The sequence below is a fragment of the Anser anser genome (genome assembly GCF_964211835.1).
Source record: "Anser anser genome assembly, chromosome: 5".
NCBI classification, from domain to species: Eukaryota; Metazoa; Chordata; class Aves; order Anseriformes; family Anatidae; genus Anser; species Anser anser.
Genome location: NC_139725.1, coordinates 21888862 through 21904208, shown reverse-complemented (window position 1 = coordinate 21904208; position 15347 = coordinate 21888862). Strand labels below are relative to the sequence as shown.

The following is a 15347-nucleotide window of genomic DNA, read 5'->3' as shown; positions in this document are numbered from 1 at the left end:
TTGCCTGTAGCAGGCTGCCCAGGACCGTGTCCAGGAAGCTTTTGACCACCTCCATGAGTGGAATTTTCACACCCCCCTCTGGGCAACCTGTTTCAGTATTTGCTCACTCTCACAGTGAAGAAGTGCCGATGTACACACAGAACCTACTGTGTCTCTGTGTGTTATTCCTTCTGGAAAGAAAAGCTAGCCAACACCTATTCTATGCTAGCTTGACACATTTAATGCTTATTTGGGACTTATTTCATTTCAAGGGTGCTCAAACCCATGTCTTTTGACTTTCCAGAATAATGTCACAAGTACTTGAGAATAAAGGTTTTCTGGAGTCATATTCTACTTGTTTATCTATTCAAGTAATAGTTATAATCAGTATTACTATTCAGGGTTCATTTCGCCAGACAACCAGTGGTAGAAAGCATAATTCTGAAGCCCTGTGATGAAGGCACTCCTTGGGGAAGGATTCTGATAGGTTCTGCAAGGACTGCTTATGCAATTTTGAATGTCTTTTCCTATTATATGCTCTATAACATGTTCTCATTGGATCCTTTTCTCTGATCCAGTGAGTCCTGATTTATTTATTTCTAGTTAGTATTGTTTTAGCACAGGGAGTCAGCATATTGCTTGCTCTGAAACAGTTATTACCAAGGAGTCTGGGTAATCTTTGGAGCTGTAGGGGAATGTGTGTGTGAACCTCCTCTGTTTGAGAGATATGGAGATCCTGGCTCTACCATGTCCTTGAGGCTTTAGCCATCCCGCTCAGTTAAAAAAAAAAAAAAAAGCACCCCTTGTTTCACTTCCAAAAAAAGAAGAGATGTGTGTGAAACTGGAGCGGGGTCAGCTAATGTGATTGTACCCTGAAGATTTTGAGGCTTGAATTCACTTTGATGTAGGTATTTCTGGGTGACTTGAAATGAGGTTTGTGTCTGAGACAGAAACAGCACGGAAGAAAATCTCCCCTTATAGACTTTTATTTTTACTAGATTGCACGGCTCCTATGGATAGCACTTGTGTTGTAAATCCCACTTTAGCATACTCAACTTTTTTTGTACACCTTGGTATACACTAAGGGATCTAACTTAAAGGCCCTGTTTATCCCGTTAAGTAAGCCTCTCTGGTGATGTCTTAATGAGGGAATCCAGGGCTGCCCTGTGATATGCAGGTGTGTTTGGTCATGTCTTCTTCATCTTGCTCTCTTCCCTTCCACACATGGGTTCCTGGGGAAGGAAATTAGGTATGTGGGCAGGGTTCCAATTTAAATGATTAGGGGAATGGGGCTGTGTTAAGATTTGAAGATGCATGTACTTGCCGCTCTGTGTAGGTGCAGGCTTAAGGAAGGCCCTCAGTTTCCACAGTAGAAAACTTTCCATTTTCTTGCAAAGCTTGTTGCTACCTAATAATGCTCACTTTATCATACCTCCACAATCAAATTACTGTTAAAACACATGATTTTAAATGACTAGTTGAGAGCTATATATACTTAATAGTTAAAAATTAAAAAAAAAAAATCTTGTAGTAAGAAGAATACTTAAATATCTTTCACAGCTTAAAATTCAACATTTGAAAACTTTGTATAAGTTTCACAATTTTATATTTTAGTTTAACTACAATTATATTAAAAGAGACAAAAGTATTTCTGGAAGATGCTAAAGAATCTAAAATGTGTTTATAGTCAGGATAAGAGAGGAGGAAAAAAAATTTAAAGGAAATTAGTGGGTACTGTTTTGTGTGCAATTCCCAAGTATATTTTAAAAACATTGAATTTTTATAGCCAAATTATATTTTCTGCTAACAGGGAGTTGGGGAGGGATAAATAATAGAATGATTGACAAATCTTTTAGGGCCTGATTTTACAAGATGCTGCGCACCTCCTGATTGCTGCCAATCACTTTCATTTTTTCAGTCAATCCGAGAACATATGGCATTATTCAGATGGTGCTGAGCACCTTCAATCACAGTCCTCCTAATGCCACAACATCCTCATTCTCTGCAAATGTGTGAATTGCTGTTGACATTTTAAATTGGAGGGTTATTTGGTCTTTGTCTGGACAAACTCCCTGCTGATATAAATGGATGTCCTGCCTCAGGAAGGATTGCAACACTAAACAATAAATCATCAGTTTTATAAGCACTATTTTATGTACACAAAGTTTGTGAAATATCAGTTTGGTTCATAAAGTTCTTTACTACTTCCCCTTTCGTTTGATGGTGGGGGGTGGAAAAGTACCATTCTTTTGGAGAACTGAAGTTTAGTTTACTCTCAGTGCAACTTTTGAAAAGTGGAAGCTCTGGATGTTATGTGCACAAGGCAGTTGATTTAAAGAGATCAGAAAGATGCTTACAGCAAACTATAAATAAATCACTTTCAACATACTGATTGTCCTGCATTACAGTTACCTGTAGAGAATCTCTAGTCATGTCTATCTGTTTTTGATGCCTCTACAGAATAACTGTCCAGCATCCTCTGCCCAACCAATCAGAATGTAGGAAAATCTACAGATATGACGGAATCTACTGTGAATCTACCTACCAGAAGTATGTTGAAATCTGTGTGAGTCTTGCATCTAGCTCGTGCATTTAGTGCTCGTGCTCTCCCGCTATTCAGAAATTACACGCGTTGAAACCTTATACCTCTGCTTATGTAAAAAAACCTCTAAAACAGGGACAGAAATATGCTGTTTAATTCTTTGGGATTGTGCTCTAAAAGCTAGAAAGCAAATAAAAGACCCTATGACTTTGCTACATCTGTTAGGTATGCTTCTGTACAGTGCAATAAACAAGAATGTATACACTAGAAAATCTAGGCAAAATGTATTGCACAGGTGCTTGACATCTTAGGGATTTGAAAGGTGTGTTATGTATAAATTAGCTGTCACTTTTTTTTCAGTCGTGTAATGGAATGATGAGTTGTAATTTGCATAATCCTTTAAGAAGTCAAATTATACTGTCATGTAGCAGACTTAACATGCTAGCTAGGATTTCATAGCTTTGCAGCTAATTAGTATGTACCTTACAGGACAGTTAAATTGAAGTTGAGTCCTCTTGCTTTACAGTCATTTGCCTTTGTCCATTGCCCTAACAGAGCCCACTTTTGTGTGTAACTAAAGGTTGTTACCGGAGCTTCTGACAAAGGTGCTGTTACTGTGGGCAGGCAACTGTAATGTGCTTATGTTTCTTCTGCAGTCTATCAGTAAAGTTTCTATTTTACTGCAGTAAGGATTTAATAACCCATTTTTATGTAGAATTGAAAAGTATATATTTACAGATACAGATGATTTTGTATTAATATATTGCAAATGCATTATGAGTTTTCTGTAATCTTACTGAATTTTGAAGCTTTCTGTCACTTGGTGTTTATTTTTCATACTCCAACTATATTCGTATTTTTTTTGTTACTATTTTCTTGTGTATAACAAACCATTTAAAAAAACAACCCTTAGCTTCTAAATGTCAGTTGTACTTGCGTTGGAACAAAATGTTTCTTCAGTAAGGCCATCATACTCGTAATTTTTCAGGTCACATTCTCGTCCAATCTTATTCCATTACTGTTTGTTTTGTGAAATTTTCAGTGTATATATAAGCTAAGACCATACACACATTAAGTAACTGGTGCTTTTGAGTAAATCAAGGGTATCATTTTGGTTTAGAGGAGTGAGAGGATAAAAAGAAATGTAGATTTCTCTTTATAATTATAGCATTAATGTAACTTTGAGCCAAAACGGAAATCTGAATATTGGCTTGGCTTCTTGTGTTCATACCTACTTTTGGTGTGAGATATTTATGCTTTACATTGATTTATAAATATTTTTTTACATTTTGGTTTTCCTATCTTATTCTGTAAATAAGCAGTGTCCAGGGTAATTTAAGCAGTCTTTTAGCATGACTGTAAATGTCAGCATAGAGCTTAACTTTTATGATTTTACTTTTCTTGTAACTTCAGTTCAGTAACCATAAAAATGTATTCATTTGTTTAAATGTTTAAAACCAGATTTGTTGTACACTATTTATATCAGGTTTTAGAACAACTTGAAGATTTTGAAACTTTGTGGAAATAAGAACTTGGCACAGTTTGTTTTGAGTGCAAAATATCCGGTATTCTGCATCACTATTATTTTAATGTTTGAAATTAGGTAGACTTTGTAGTCAGTATAGTTAAAACAGTTAGCAGTGTTGACCACAAGACAGGGTAGTAGATGTTCACTTACAGGTGCATATACAGTAGCAAATAGATATTGGCTCAATAGATCTCCCTGCCACCCTCAATGTCAAATTCAACTTCCCCAAAAAGGAAAAAATTTGGAGAGGCAATGAGGCAGTTATAATTCATGTCTGTTTTGTCAAAGTCTGAAATTCCTTATGTGAATTGGTTTAAGTACTATATTGACCAGTTCCACAAGTGAGGTGAAAGCATAGATTATTTTTTGAAAACTAATGGCTATGCCTTTCTACAGAGAAGAGTGCTTTTTGATTAGTGGAGTTTCCCACTTGGTGGTACTTTAGTGCTATTTAAGTTCTCTGAGGCATTCTTTGTATTCTTTCCAATGGATGTTTTTGGTACTTTTTCCCATGGTAATTTATTTCCAATGATATAAAAGCTGTATTAATGACATTTTAAAGCTTATACTTCAGCGCTGCAAGACAAATGTGAACTTCTGGTATAAGACAACTGCGTATGAAGTAGTATTTACCCACCTATACACTACTGTTGGAGATAGGGCTGCAGCTTTGTTAGTCATGATACCAATAGCTTCAAATTAGGTGCTTAGGGCAGCACAGCAGTGGCAGGCACTGAAAAGCAGCAGGAGGCTCAATGTGGGGTGCCAATCCTCCCAGGGTATCTGGCTGTGAACCCAGGCAGCATTCAGGTGCAGTGGTCTTCCAGAGCTATGCTGTGGGCTGTACTAGACTCCAGTTAACTTTAAATTGGAGAATGTTATCATATACCTGACAGAAATATATCTATGGAAACTGGTAACTAGTGTTCCTTTGTAAGTATCTTAAGGTTCTTTATGGTTACTGAAGTTGTTCAGTGTTATTTAATCTTTTCTTAATTCTGGTACTCTTGTGGTATGACCACTTTCTAAACTTCAGTCTGTGCAGTTTGTACATGTTGAGAATGCTTGCTTGCTAGAAGCTTGCTTGTTTTTGTTTTTTAATGATGTGACTTGTCAACTTCTTTTATAATGGAGCTTCCTTACAGGCTTTTTATTTCTTCTTTCCCCCACCCCCCTATTTTTAAATGGAAGAAAAAGTAGTATGCTGATATGCTGAGAGCCTACTTCATATTTATGCTTAACTGTCTACCTATTAAAGATATTTTGTGTGAAGCTGCTTAGCAATTTAAATTGAGATATTCTGATCCTTTCTGTAAAAATGTGAAAGGATCATGCCCTGACCTTCCACTTCAGAAATACTTCTCAGAAAACATTTGGGGAAGTAACTTATTAGTTAAACTTATTTCTGGTATGTACTAGCACTAACGTTTCTAAGAGTTCTTAAAGTTTTAGGTTAGTTAAAGCATTTTACTTGAGGAAAAAAAATTGCAATTTTTTACTGCAACATTCCTGAGGAGTTGGTCCAATGATTACATTAAATAATATTTTGTCTATTTCATGTGTATTGAATATGTTAATATGAATCACTCTAGGCTATTTAACTTACAGTTTGGTCTTATACCACCTAGAACAGAGTGGAATATACTGTTGCAAAAGATGATGTGCCTCACACCCTTCCCAAAATCCAAACAAAAGATTTCCCCCTCCCCTGTCTGTCACCTTGGTTGTTTGAGGTGGCTGTAAATGTAAATATTTTAAAAAGCTCTAACCTTTGAAAACAACTACAATTTGTTTCTGCATTTGCTTGTGGTAATGACCACCACACCACAATTTTTTATATTAAGACTTCACCATTGTGCTTTTTGAAGTAGATTACATGTCTTGAACTATGGCAGTAAAAACAGAGACCTATCAGTTACTGCCTTGGAATTTGGCAGTCCACCAACTCCTGAATATTTCCCCATTTTTTTCCTTTTTCACTCCACACGACTGTAGCCAGGAATGTGCAGCTTCTTTATGGTGTCAAACAGAATTGACAACAAAAAGAAATAGTCAGCTAGAACTGAGAAGAAAATGTAACCAAGCTGCCAAGGTTTTTCCCTCTTGCCCAGGTTGAAAATCCTTTCTTTTGTTTGCTCAGACACTTATGTTTTGCACTCTTGTTCACCTTTATGGAGTGTCAAATAGTGAACAAAGCCTAGGTAGAAGATCTCCAGAGATGGTGCATCTCCCTGCACGTGCTCCAGTTATGTTTGTTGCTGAATTACAAGGAATAATGGCTTGTCAAGAAAAGTATGTTTTATTTCTTGTCTGTAGGGAGTGTCCGTTGTGTACAAGCAGAGGATATCTCAGTTATTTGTTCTTTTCCTTGAAGTTGTTATATTCATAAAGTGGCCCTTCAGAGTATTATCTGGATTGTGAGGGTGAAATTCCCCATTTGGTGGCCGTTGTGTACTATCTCCAAAGCAATGGTGGAAGGATCATTTCTTCTTCATTTCTTCCTGTCTATATTAAGCAAGCTTAAGGTCATGTCTTTTTCCAGAGGGAAGTAGAGAATAGGAAAGTGTTCTGCAGCAAGGTATTTCTTCTTAAATGAAGAGCATGGAATAAACATGCAAGGAAAACACCTCACTTTTTTAGGTTGTGGAAATACAGCTGTGGCTTTATTAGCTCTTTTCCCCTTCATTTCTCTGCAAGTTAGTGAAATGAGCATAGATAAGAAGTCTTACTGGTTTCAGTGTAAGAAGAGGAGCAGTTTGTCCTGGAAGGTATGGCTTGTTCATATATACATTATCATCATAAGCCTGTAAATGCTAAAATATCCAACCTTGCCAGACTAAATAAGGTCCCCTGATGGCTCAAAACCCATAAATATTTGTACAACTGAGAAAAGGATGTGCAAGGCTAAACCATTCTTGTCAGCCTCTTAAGTTTAAGGATTACTTATCAAATGGATAAAACAAAAAATTGATTTGCATGTCCAAGAAATCTCGTGGCCCTGCTAGACAACACGTTTTCATACTGCAAAATGTGCTATTTCATTTCGCCTGTTTTAGTAAAGGGCGAAGGCCTTTGTCTTGCACAGCAGATCTGTGTTTAGGGTGGTGTTCTCTTACCTCTTCTTACAATATATTTGTTTAAAAGCTAATAACCTTAATTCATTATTTATCAGTATCTGCCAAAGAAGCAGCTGCTAACTCATGCAACAGGCCTGTTAATACAAATCTACTGGTTCTTGTAGCCTCTCTCTAGGAACTCTCCATAGCAAAACTTTTACCCCTTTTATAGCTGCCTAGTTTTGCTTTCATCTTTGTGTAGTTTTGAGCATATCTGCAGGGTTTTTATGCTGGGTTGTTCTAGATGTCTTTTTCAGCAAAAAAGAGGAAGTCTTCAACTGAGTTTAAAACACATCCAGAAGTGAGCCAATGTCATCTTGCATGTAGAATATGAGAGTGGGCTTTCTCTGGGTATGAAATGAGATTAGCTGTGCCACTTTAAAATGATTAATGATCACTTGGCTAGCATTAAGTTGAACATCTAATCCTTGGCTGATTGGAACATTTAAGAGAACACTCAAAAACATAACTTTTCAATAACAAATTTTATCATACTTGTATTTCTATTATGACATAGATATTGCACTGGTTTTAAATTTTACTCTGAGATTAGTAGAATGTACTTTGAATAGAGAATAGGAGACACATACATGTTACCTGAATTTTCTTCCACTGAATAGTACAGGGCCACATTATTCAGGTTTACAAAATCCTATTCAGTTTACAGTTCAATACAGATTTTGAAGATTCACTTAAGCTTTGCAGTGTCTAATTATAATATCTATTCTGAGTTGAATCCTGAGGTGAATTTAATATTGGTCAATTGACCAATTAGACAATTACCTTTTGCTTGCTTGCATGCAATCCATGTTAAACTGGCGGGGTGGTCAGGTCCTGTGACCACACCCTTTGAATAAAATATTGTCTGCTAATTCCCTGTTAAGATGAGTTTTTGATAGCCTATGGAAGTTGTTCTTGCATTTCATTTTAATTCCAGATATGAAAGTTTTTTTGAGTCATGCTACTGGTTTCAGAAATTGAAAGATCAATTCAAATTATCAGTTACCAGGGTACTCTTTGTATTCAGCAAGGGTTCAGTTTTCCCATGCTCTTTCAGTAATTCCTTGCTTTACACAAATAAAGAAATATTAATACCTACTATGCCCAAAATATTGCTTGGGAAAGCAGTGAGCAAGAGAAGTACTTTTCATTTATCAGCAATTTATTTCACAACTAGGAAAAAAATCTTTTCTTCCTTTTCGCAAAGTATTAAAAGCTGAATATCTGCCTTTAGTTTATATGTAAAAGCTATGGGTTTCAGTAACAAAGTTATCATGGAGCATTTTAGGTATGCATTTGAAAGGCAGAGCTCCAGCTCTTTGTTATTTTTTGATTTCGAAGAACAGTACAAGATAACTAACACAATCCTGCAACTTCTGGCTCATTTTTAGAAGGACAATACTGATTATAAGAACTGTGAAAGTAAATCCTGCATTTCTATAGCTGGACTGTTTTCTGTTAGTTACCATTTCCATTAAGTATTGTTACCTTATCTTATTCCGAAGTTTTCCTTTCGGTAGCAGAAACTTACCAAATCCAGCATTAAGAAGTTGAAGAATCCTTTAATAATCATGATATTCTTCAGTTCTTCCCCCCCCCTCCCCGCATTTAAATACTTACAGAGTAACCAATTGACCTTTTATCCTCTACTTTGATAGAGGTTTCCACTCTTGTTCTTAGCAAGGCAATTTTTCTAGAGTCTGAACACCTTTGCAGCTGTCTGCAGTCTTCCTAGTTTGAATACTGGTATAGTCCACTGGTTGTTCTTTTGGTAGTACTCTAGGATTGCAGATACGAAATGGCAAAACCTTCTTGCTGTTTGAAACAATGACTCTGGTTCTGCATTGGTGGCGAAGTACACAGACCTGTTGCTACCCGGTGTTAAATTGTGTACATCAAAGGATTGCATTTGTGGCACTAGCCAAGGCATTGCACTGTATGCTAATATTAAGTTACCATCATCCATGCACCCCTTTCTAGGTAATTATATTGCCTTTATCTGGAATCTGTGTTCTTAGCTACTAGACAGAAATTTGTGCTCTGCTATGTTAAAACATCTTGTTCAAGTGAGCCCAGGCTGCCATGCAATCTGTAGAACTGACAACTCCTTGGTATTTACCATTTTATCTTTTGTCATCTGCAAATTTTACTGGGATGGATTTTGTTTTTTCACATCACTGACTTATTCTCATGCATGGATACTCTGTAGGGAATAAAGGACTCAGGGAGCTCTTCCCCTGTGTGGAGTACTTGGTAGGTCTAATTCATATTTCAGAGCTGTTGGTCATAATGGCTGGAAGCAAATTAGGGCTGCTGGCAGTGATGAGTTGCAACCAAAGGGGGCAGTGAGTCATGAGCACATTTTACTTTTAGCAGTATGAGGTGACAGCAGCCTTTCTTTCAAGTAATGTAAGGCTTGTTTTGCGTAGTGACACTGAAATATAGAAGACAATTCTCCCTTGAAAATTTGTGCATTTGTAGTGATGGCTAATAACAAATTCACTCTTAAAAAAAAAAAAAAAACTGTTTCTGGAAAAGAAAACTAGGTTATTTGCAGATGGTTAGCAAATTAAAAGAATGTGTTAATCCAGAAAGAAGTTCAAAGAGGTGGCTTTTGGAAAACTCGAAACCTTTCATGTTAGTTTTCTTCCTAAACAAATTATTTTTTTACTTAATTTCCAAATGATGCTTTAATTTAGAACTCGATCTGCTTTCAAACAACTGGAAGATTAAATAATGAAATGATAAAAAAAAAAGATTTATTGAAACATAGGTTCAGAGTTTACCATAAATTACTTTTTAGTTATTTTTGTCCTCCATTCTTCTCCTGTCCCTTCCCCTGCTTCCAAAAGGGTTTCACAGAGCAAACGTCAAAATTGTGCTCCAAGTTCTAAAAAAAAAAAATAAAAATAAAAATAAATAAATAAAAATTAAAATATATTTTTGAGGTTGGCAACTTAGACCTGCACAGCACTTGCTTCTGTTTAAGGCTTAAGTTGTTTAGTCATTGATTCTACCACCTAGCTGTACAGCTTCATGGTACAAAAATGGCATAACTCATATTTCACATTCAGATGTAGAAATATCACTAAACTTCTAGCTTATATATGACAAAACTGTTGAATTCTTGCTAGAATACTTTCACTGTAGATAATGCTACTTTATGATGATTTCTTTTCCATCTAAGAGGGAAAAAAAAGCTGCTTCAGTGAGAAAAAAAGATTTAGCAAAGTGTGTATTTGGTTTACAAATTGGTTTACAAAAAAACAAGACTTGCATTATACTTTTTAAAAGATATGGACAAAAAGATTTTTAATGTTTTTCTTAAAGTTCCATGTTCATATGCACATACATGCACATGCATACAAGGTTTTGAAAATAAAAAAGGGAAAGAGTGAAAGTGGAAAGCATACTTCATGTGAGTACAATAGGAAGGCGAAAGCCTGTAATTATCTTTAGGTGTAAAACTAATTCTGTATTGTCAAAAACAAGAACAAAAAACATTGCAGTATCATAAAACCAAAGATGATATTAGGATTTGCCCTTAATTTCTGGTAACTATGAAATAAATTTATGAGAAATACCAAACAAAAAAATCTGATTAACAAAGAGACGCATAATCTGTCATATCTCAGTCTTCTGCCCATTGAGTAACAGGCGATTCATGAAAATAGATACCTTTTCCTGTTATAGTTGCATTGAACTTCCTCTTACAGTTTCATGAATGATATTGGGTCTGTGCCATCTTGTAGACTGAGGGCTGTGATGCAGAGTAGTCTAAGATGCTGTATCATGTACCGTTTAATCAGGCTGCACCATTTAGAGCATGTGTGGTATACTGGGAATAATTTGTAAAGTCTTTCCAGCATCTATACAAAAGGTGAAATTCCCTTACTTCCGCACAAAAGTCAGTTAAATGGACTGTGGGGAACCGAGCAGCAGTTGAATGAATTAATTTCATGTACCTGTCCGTAGCTGGCTGTGACACTGCAGTGTGGCTCCTCCTCAGCTGACTCACAGCCAAGGCCCTTACACATCTTTGTGGAGTTTCTGGGCTGCTGCATTCATCAGTGCTGATCAATTGTCTCCTTGCCTAGATGTGTACTGTGCAGTTTTCCACCCTCTTGCTAAACTGGAATGACTAATTTGTGTACCTAGTGGGTAACTCTGTAGGCCTCAGTGCTGGGTGGACTTGGCTACCTGTTATGGCCTCTAAGACTAGAAGTTATCAAAGCATTAGGGGGGAGAGAGCACTTAACACTGTTGCCTTGTGTGTAGCCTCTTGGAAGCTACTGTGCGTGCTGCTTCATCCAGGGGAGGTGGTGGAGCCACCATCCGTGGGGGTTGCTTAAGAAAAGGTTGGTTGCGGTACTTCAAGACATGGTTTAGTGTGTAATACTGGTGGTAGTGGGGATGGTTGGACCAGGTGATCTTGAAGGTCTTTTCCAGCCTTAGTGATTCTATGATTCTATCTGGAGGTAGAGGCTGGGGGAGAGAGGCTGTGGTGCATTACCCTTTCCACAGTGAAAAATTTATTTCTGGCCAGTACTTTATGCTGTTGACTGTGATACATGTATGGAAAGCCCAGGTGAAGGGAGACAGCACAAACTTTCAAGCTGTAAACCAGCTTGTGTAACCTGATTGCACAGCACAATGCCATGAGGGCTCAGGCCAGGATGTGTGGAAGCACCACAGGGTCACAGATGCTTCTGTGCTTGGCTGTAGATGAGGCAGCCAGTCACCTGCATAAGGGGTGATCAGTGCTGATCAATGAATACAAAAGGTGCCTCAGATTCTTCTTGTTTAGATGTTAATGGTCAACAGCAATAATATTTAGCCAGAAGTGTGTTTGTAGAAGGGATCTGATTCTGAAACTTAAACTCTATTTTACATTTAATGAAATACAAATGATGAAAGGAAAACATGATGTAATAGATGTAAAACTCTTTTCAGACCTGTAGCATATACTGTTTTTCCCTTGTTTTCTAAATAGTAAAAATTACAGAAAACCCTATAATATATTTACACAGAAGCTATGGTATTATAACTCAGTAAAATCTCATGTGTAGTCTGTTTACACAGTCTCTGGCCTTTGCTTCGTAACTGTCTTTTGGTATAGCATACACTCTTGCTTTGTCTAACAGGATTTTCTTTGCCCCAAGAATGCTATGTTCTACTTTTTGGGTACTAAAAAGGATGTTGATGTTTTACTAACTGTGGAAGTTGAATTGAGCAGTTTTTCAGTAGGAATAGAAAATGAATCAAGATATTTTGAGCACAATACTAAATATCTTGGTTCAGAGATTTTAATTTAAAAAGGAAAATACAATCTAAGTCTATACTATATTTTGGTATAGCTTAGTCAATTAAAGATATTTAAGTGGTGTAGTGTCCCACGTCGACCAAGTTGTATCAGTAGAAACCTGTATAGCATGTACTGTTTTACTTACATAACGTTTATTTGACTGATAATTGCTTTTATTGCAAATAACTGATGATTTTTCTTGTGTGGATATAAAGTAAACCTTTGATATAGCTGATTACATGCGAAGACTTTGCCACAGTGGTGTTCCAAAATCGCTCTATTGGCGAAGTGCTCCTAATGTAGATCAAAATAAGACTCCTGTTGTAGAATGTGAAGGGACATGAATTTTTACATCACTTTTGTGGTGAATAATCATTGGGGTAAAGAAACTTGAGCTGTAGCGTCTTTAGAAATCAATCCCATTTTTCATAATTTTTTTCCTAACACTTGAGATCACTTTTTATCATCTTGTAGACTTGAATTAAGGTTGAGAAACCTAATCTTCTTAGTAGTTTCACGTATTTTATTTTTGGTCTTCGTAGGATCCTCCTGATGCTGTGACCTGCCCGTTTAATTATGACAATACTATCCATATGAAATCTCACATGGTTGAACTCATTTGCATTGAAATCAAAAGGTGTAAAAAAAAAAAAAAACTCTCCAAAGAGTAGTCTGAGCTTTTTCACCCCATCAATCAAAAATGAAGTGAGAAACCTAATGAAGATATCCTAGTCCGACAAAATGCCTTGCTGCTTGCTTTGGGCAACACCTAGATCTTATAAGACAGCATTTCATGGCTATTGTAGCAAGAGGCTTTCTTGCTTCCAGGGGTAGCAGCATGCTTTTAGAATAGCTGCATTGCTGCTTGATTACTGATGATGGTTATGTAACGTGCTGGACCCAGCATGACTGACAGAGGCAGTTCTGATTCATATCACCCTGGGGAGCATCAGGCATGTATCCAGACCATGCATCAGCATCAATGGTAACTGTGGCATTGAAATTGCTAGAAAGGCATAGCATCAGATAATCAGCCATAATAACGTGCTACTGAATGGCTGTAAAATTCACAGCTGGTAGATTCATATCTTATGGGAGCATGGTACTGTGTAACAGGCAAAAATCTGTTAAGTTTACCAAACAGGTCAAGGCAACCTCATTGGGTAGTTTTTTCAGCGTTGATGCTTTCTCCCTCACCTACTTCCCCAAGAATACTTACAAATTATAAACAGACCTTTTGTGAGATATCAATGTGAGCAAATCAACCACTCCAGGCCTAGGTTATCGCTTAGAGGTTACACTGAAATCTAAATATTGACACTGCCACTAAATGGAGTGAAATGCATTTCTGAATATCAACAATTAGATTTACTTTCCTGACTTTTGTATGTTTCCAATTAAGTTTCCAATTAATTTTCTTTTGTTTAGATATTTTGTATCCCTGCAGCAATGCCCACTCCAAAGAGTTAAAATAGTCTAAGCAGTGCTGGCCAGACCAGTGAATTGCTCTTTTTTCTTTCCTAGTTAACACCAGTTGCTTTCTATTTTAAGTTGAAAACAAGCTCATCTCCCTCAAATGGAGGGAAGACTCTTCTCTTATCTGGATCTTTCTAGAATTCATAAGGAAGGTGAATAAACACATTTCATAGCTGTTCAGATAATTTTATATGGGAATTGGCTGACCCTTCAATACTCTGGCTTTTATGAGGATAAGTGCCCTTTTCTTCAGGGACAGTTTAAGGAGGTGAAGTCCTTCCCTGGTCCTGTTTGCCCAAGCACTTTTTAGTGGATAGTTGGCACTTGCCATACAGCTCTTCCAAGTGTCTAACTACAAGTCTTGATGGCGTGGCAGCAATATGCTCAAGGTTGTAAGTGGGAGGCTTCTTGCTTTCTTTTTCTTGCTACTGGAGAACACTACAGTTCTGATGCTTGGTGTTCACTCCTGTCTGTGAGTGCTCTTGATACATGTGCTCTTAGGATGTTTGAAATTAGCATTTTATGCTAATGCTCCTAGCTTTTCAATGTCAGGCCCTGGGAAGTAAAGCTTTGTTTATGCTCCTGTGCCCTAAGAGTAGTTTTCCTGCATGTTCTAAGTGTGTTAGATGTGGTATAAGGCTCATCTGTTTACACATGGATATTTTATAAGAGCAGATTCCGGGAAATGTATTAAAACTCATTTTGGGATGCAATTTCTTCTGTATTAGCACTTTTATATTATCTTTTTCCACAAGCTCATCTAAGAGCAGTTTGTATAAAAAAAACTGCTCATTGTTGGTCATCATACCCCTCATTGTTTTACCCACAATACAATGTTTGTAGTTTTGCAGTCTGGCTTGCTTTTGATTCTTATGTGTGGATATTTTTGATTAACAGATAACTAAACTCAGCTTGGATTACCAAATCCAATGTATGCAAATATCAGCCACTTGCTGTGTTTAAGCAAAATTTTACATCTGCATTAGAATAAAGAACATAGTTCGAGTTGATATGGGTGCTGCATATTGCATAAAGGCAATATGACATTAAGAACAGAAAATTGTTTTAGAACAAATGCAGTAGTAGCTGTAAACAGGAAATTACTGTTCTTTTTCAACTTTGTATTTCAGTTTTGATACTGAAAATCTCCCCACCTCTAATCAATATTCCTATTTACTTATGGCTACCCTATAGCTTCCTCTGTCACTGGCTGCACTGACTGTTACTTACCCAGTTACTTACCCATCTTCCTGGGGCTGGAGGTCATTGTTCATTATGGCAGGCACTCCAGCACACTGTAATGCTATCAGGAGTACTTGGGTAGATTAGTGCCTGATACTGTTTTTAATGCGCCTATCACTTCCAATGATGTACCTCGTTTCCCCTGGCTTGAGGCTTGTG

At 37.0% G+C, this 15347-nt stretch overlaps 1 protein-coding gene across 10 annotated transcripts in view; it reads left to right on the top strand.

The window, feature by feature from the left end:
- The window catches only part of NPAS3 (neuronal PAS domain protein 3), a gene marked incomplete at its 5' end in the record, with an annotated part of 615861 nt that overhangs the window by 80884 nt on the left and 519630 nt on the right, over positions 1-15347 (top strand). For 6 of the 10 annotated variants that reach the window (XM_083840111.1, XM_083840109.1, XM_083840115.1 and 3 more), the window contains one exon: positions 2440-2529. The exons of the other annotated variants lie outside the window; for them this stretch is intronic. In XM_083840111.1, the coding sequence (XP_083696237.1) occupies positions 2440-2529 (90 nt within the window). The remainder of the gene's footprint in view (positions 1-2439; positions 2530-15347) is intronic. 10 annotated transcript variants of the gene reach the window in all.